General features: G+C 35.6%; 1 protein-coding gene across 11 annotated transcripts in view; it reads right to left on the bottom strand.

Annotated features, from left to right (window-relative positions):
• FAT1 (FAT atypical cadherin 1) overlaps window positions 1-6,000 on the bottom strand; it is a 154,942-nt gene that overhangs the window by 47,073 nt on the left and 101,869 nt on the right. For all 11 annotated transcript variants that reach the window (XR_002122726.1, XR_002122725.1, XR_002122724.1 and 8 more), the window contains one exon: window positions 2,986-3,047. Coding sequence is in view for 8 of the 11 variants with exons in the window: in XM_019632243.1 (XP_019487788.1) it covers window positions 2,986-3,047 (62 nt within the window). In the remaining 3 variants the exon portion in view is untranslated. The remainder of the gene's footprint in view (window positions 1-2,985; window positions 3,048-6,000) is intronic.

The following is a 6,000-nucleotide window of genomic DNA, read 5'->3' on the forward strand; positions in this document are numbered from 1 at the left end:
AAGGATAATCGGCATTTGTATAAACCTCTACAGTTCACACAGCACTAGGACAGAGGCCGTCTCCTCTCATTCTGACAACAGCTCTGTGAGAAGGCAGGACCACCTCTCTCATTTTCAGAGAAAAACCCAGGGTTAAGGAAGAAGAACTGGCTGTGAGCCCTTGCCCTCTCCTCACCAGGCCACCCCTTTACCTTGCACAACCATTACTGTATTGGGAATGCCATCAAAATGTTAAGCTATCAAAAACTTAAGATTTGTAAGCCAAGGGAGAGCTACACGAAGATTCTGCTTTAAACATCTAGAGTCCCCTTCAAAATAATATTCACTCCATACACTGAAAAACTAGCTCTCCACATACTGCATTAAAAAACTCATTTTTAAGCTTCATCAACAAAATAAACCGAATCATCAATTTAAAATATATGTTAAGTAGCATCCTTTTAATATGAGTAATCATCATTTTATTTTGTTTGGCTCTTGCACAGAAATTTTCCATGTTTAGTAGGGTGGACATAAACATTTAAATGTAAGATGAATTTATGAAATAAGATTTTCAGTAAAAAAAAAGATGTAAAATAACTTTTATTCTAAGTAAATTATTTATGGAACCAGTTTAGGAATAAAAATCAGGGATTCTCGAGGATGCACCAGTACATGCTTCTATGTGCATAGAAAACAATTTCACCCTTAAATCAAACGTTCATTTACTTCAGTATGTACATTAAAAGTAATGACCTCAGTAACGGTTATTCTCCCTCACCCACATCCTCCCAAATTAATTACCGAAATACCAAAAAGTAAAATAGACTGAAGTTTTCCATGGAGCTATTTTCTTCTTGAAGCTTGGTAGGTCATAAATCCTATTCTTTACAAAAGTGTGAATGTATCCTGATGGTACTTGTCAAGAGTATTTAAATAAAGTAGTTGTTTTATTTAAAGCACATGATGTATCTTCCCAAAAACCTCTCAAAATAAAACAAAATAAAAATTACTATTTTAATTTTTACCTCTCAAAACATTTCTTTTTCACCAGTTTTCATATATTTGGCAAAAAAGAAAAAGCGAAACACAACCAAGTACTATGCTTTGTAGTAGTCATCATCAAATTGTTCCTAAGCTTGGACTAATAACCAGTGGCCCGTAACACAGTTTTTAACATGTAATTGAAAAAAACTCGCTTCTTTCAAAAAGTCAAATCAATGCCAGGATTGGCCCTCAAAATGTACCATCACAAAAGGATTACAGAAAAACGTATAAGATATGTAAGCAAACTAGTATTTCCCATCAATGTCTTAATATTGTCTTCCAAGTTTTAAGTATCTCATACTTGCCCCCACCTAGCCTCTGACATTCACTGAGAAAAGAGGAATCTGGTGTGAGGCACACAAGTAACTGGGCACGTGCAGTTCTAACTAAGGAGAGAGGACTGGAGGTGGGTGCCAGGTGTACTATGCTGGTCTGGATGTTTTGCCATCTCTGTTTTCTTCAGGAACCATATTCTCCCTTCTGTCAATCACAGTAGTGACTGAAAATTGAAAAGTCTGTTCTATCATAAAAAAATTTTAAAAATGAATTCAAGGGAAGTATACAACCTATGATTAAACAGATGTAACACATAAAAAAAACCTACTAATTTTAATTGTGGCTGCAAAACCACCTTTTCTAGATAGGATATTTGTACATACAGGATTTGTGTGTGTGTGTGTGTGTAAATAATATGTATATATTAATATGTATACATGTATATATACACATATTATATACACACACATATATACATATACATATAGAGAGAGAAAGTGAGCTATAAAAATGAAATATTTTACTGACAAAGTAAGAAAATTTTGACTAAAATAAAATGAAATTAAGCAGGCAGCATTATGAACAGCAATAATTTAAAGAGGCAGGACTTAAAAATAATCACAGTTTATTTACAAACCAAAGTGCAATGCAGAATGATTTCAAAAGAGCCCACGACTTCCACTCGGGGGAAAAAAATCTGTTTAAGATTTTCTCAATTACCTATACTGAAGAGTTTGGAAGAGCTGTGCAGATAATTCACAATTAAACAAAAAAAGCACTTGGTCTTTTTCAGGTCTGGTTCTAATACTCAAAACTGGCCTTTAACATGTGATTGAGTAACGTCGACGGACATTAACAGGTTGTTCCACGGGATTTTCCTCTCCAAGCTCTGCCTGCTGTCTCGGCCACTTCCTGGTTTGCAGGCAATGGCCCCAGCAATCTCATCAGGCCTGACGCCCACATCACACGCTACCCTCCTCCTCCAAATTACTCCTATCCCTTTCCCTGTAATGTATTTACTGTCCACCAGAAACAAGGCAAGCAGTGAAAGATAAGCTGTGTTTCTTTTGTCAAGGACTAGAAGGCACTTTAAATACACTGAGAATGAGGCACCTTATCAGAAGAGAGCATCTTTGAAGAGCACATCGGACTTCAATCTACTTTTATTTTAGACATTTTTCAGAAGCATGAACTCTATATAATTCAGTTTAAAATGCATAAATAATGCAATTGTTTAAGAACAAAAAAAACTGGAAACAAGCTAAATACAACTGAAAAAGGTGAATTAGATTAACATAACTATATCTCAAAAGTGTAATACTGAGGAAAAATAGGTAGAAGGCATTAAGAAAAATATCACTTCTGTAAATAAAATTCAAATAACAAATTTCAGTTTTGTTTGCTCTGTGTGTGTGTGTGTGTGTGTGTGTGTGTGTGTGTGCGCATGTATAAAGTACAAAAATTAGAATGAAACTTAAGACAGTGGTCTTGTATTCTGGGGATAGAAAAGGGTGTAAAGGGAACATGAAGGATATACAGAATGTTTTATTTTCCTTTTCATTAATGACCAGAAGCTAATAGAACAAAATATTGACAACTATGAATACTAGTTAATGTGAACAAGATTGCTCTTTCCCATAATACTTGTATTTTTTAAATAACTAAAAATAAAGAAATGCTTACTTCTAATATGTGTTCATCTTGCTGCTCTCGGTCTAGTTTCCTTGATGTAGTTGTGATGAGACCTGTAAAATGGTAAGAGTTTGTTAATTCTCACAAAATAAACCATAACTTCATATAACCACACTCTGAGTATAAGCATCTGAGTAAATCGCTAATTTATTCTCAAGGAAAAAAATAAATGATTACTACAGTAACAATTATTTTTATTTACAAACAACATATTTTACACTTTCTCATTTTAATAATTCTTAAATACATTAGATAAATGACAGAAGTATTAAGAGAGTGAAAAACTCAAATACGTTACAATTTTTATTTAGCAGTTTCTACATTTTGTCCGAAAAGATTTTTAGAAAGTGAGATGAAGATATTCAAGATTTTAAATTCATCCATATCTCCTTTAACTGTTGCAGAGATTAAGAATTGATGGAAGTAACTTCTATAACTCTATTAAAAAGGACCATTAGAAAATACAATGTTGACTATGCTTTATTACCTTTGAATCATCTACTCTCAAAAATGAAGAATTGTTATAAAAAGTAATGGGATTTTCCAGGTGCTCAAATAACAATCATTTAATTTCCAATAAAAGAAGAAAATAACCTCCTTATTTCTTTGATTTTTCTATAAAACTAGAATATCTAGTTTCTATTTCTCTCTAGAACTTTAATAACTGTCTGCTAAACTGTCAACATATGTTGAAACCTAGAAGACCATTGAAACTGATTAACATATTCTTGTACTTCACAAAAAATTCAAACAAACAAAATTCCACCAATCACTGAAATACCCTCTACAATCTGTGTTGATAACGGACAACAGGTGCATGTTTGGGGGCTCTAACATTAGATCTGAAGGTCAGGTAAAGCCTTTTGTGGCAAGACAACTGCCCAGGCTAACCTTCTTCCTGCCCAGCTAACTGTAGTTTTTCCACAGAGAAATACTTCAAATAATTCATATTTAAGAATAGACTTTATCATTCTAATTGATTTTCTCCTATTATCCTAAATAATTTCAAAAAAACTACTGATTGAAGGCTATTCAAAATGTTTCTCTAAATTTGTAAATGAAAGGTTTGTTTCTATTTAATTTGAACTTCTTTTTTCTGAAACAGTCACTAAGAATCTAAATCAACATTCTCTTCCCCACACTTCAATGAAGCAATGCTCTAGGAACAACAAAAGGCTATATTGTAAGTTAGAATCCGAGTTTCTCCCCAAACCATACTTACACATTGAAAGAGATTCAAGTGAGGGTAAACGGGGTCAAATATATGGTGATGGATGAAGAACTGACTCTGGGTGGTGAACACACAATGTGATATATATAGATGATGTATTACAGAATTGTACACCTGAAACCTATGTAACTTTACTAACCACTGTCACCCCAATAAACTTAAAAAAAAAAAGAGGTTCACAGAAAATGCTTCACAATGCTTAATCGTGTGCAAGTGTTACTCTGGCACACAAGCTTGACTTTCATTAGTTAAAAACTTTTAAAGTTAATTTCTTTTTTTCCTATCAAAAGTTTACCACCCACATCTGATTGTGGTTTTAAGTAGTTCAAGAAACACAGGAAATCACCATGATTAGTCCCATCTAATTGTCCTAATGTGCCCATCAGGAAGCTGTTACCAATGGTAACTTCACAAGTGACAATAGCTTGTCATGTTCACAGCAAAACAGTTCTCTGCTTCCATATAGCATAATCATTCATTGCACAAATATCCATTAGCAAATAAATTTCCACAGCAAAAACAATAGCCACTAGCAAATAAAATTCCCCACTGCACAGTTTACTTACAGCACACCAGACTGCTAATCAGGATGTAGCTACATCCGTGCTACCAATTCCATGTGAGGACAGAAAGCAGAACTGAGCATCTCCTCGGTGTGGAAAATTACCTGCACGTTTTATATGCTTCAAAGTAATTCTCCTCTCTTAACTCTATAGAACCTTAAAAATTCTACTCAAATTTAATGAATTCTAATATTCCTTTCTTATCCATTTTAGCCCTACCACTCCTATGCATTCCTTCACCTCTCTGCTTAAACACCATCTGAGGCCTTCCCTGACAGGCCGAGTTGGGTTCCCACAGCTTGGCTCTCCAAGCTCTTATCACTCCTCTATCATAACATCGGCCAACGGTAATCTAGTCACTCATTCAAAAGTTTCTTTTGTATACTGCAAGGCCCATGAGGACAGACTTTGTCTTTCACGGAAATCTTGGTTACACTGCCAAATCTCTTTATTACCCTCAAAAAATACTTAAATGTGTGAACACATGAATTTCTTAAAATTATAAAAGAACAGAATTTAAAATATGTGTTAGATAAGAGAGACACATAAACTACACTAAGCTTGGAAATAACGATGCAAATTTATAGAACCATTTAACATGTACTTACAGGCAAGACATGCCAGGCACGGGGACAGATGGTGTAGGTGATGGTGGCGTCCAGCAGACATTTAGAGGCACAGATGTGCAGTGCAGAGAAGTAGTCCAAGGCCGGCAGATTCGGGTTATACCCGAAGAAGAGAGTATAGAAGAGAGTATAAAGAACAATGAGGATGGTGGGCCCACCGGTGGACCAATCTTATTAAAGTAAGGGACAGCACTGTTTAGAGAGCCATGAGGAAGCCCATGAAGCAACAGCTGGAAGAGAACCATGTGTCCCAGAGGCCAGGGGCAGAGAATTTTAAAGAGGAAGTCCCCAAGTACTTCAGAGAAGTGGGAGCCAGGGAGGCAGGAAGCAGACTAGGAAAGGCATTTCTTGTATGAAGAGGAGACTATTTGGCATGCCAACAGACAGCAGGTGTAAACTTGAGGGGAGATGAAGATCGGGCCTGAGCTAACCCACACCCTAGCCACGAGCCTCGTGTGGCTACTGACACTTAAACGACACGTGAGATACTCATGGAACATGTAAGGTATTTCAGATTCACAACGCTCCTACCAAAAGGAATCCTATCAACTGAAAGGATGGGAGACGTGGACGGAGATAGTCTCAG

This window comes from Hipposideros armiger, unplaced genomic scaffold (genome assembly GCF_001890085.2).
Source record: "Hipposideros armiger isolate ML-2016 unplaced genomic scaffold, ASM189008v1 scaffold_1109, whole genome shotgun sequence".
NCBI classification, from domain to species: domain Eukaryota; kingdom Metazoa; phylum Chordata; class Mammalia; order Chiroptera; family Hipposideridae; genus Hipposideros; species Hipposideros armiger.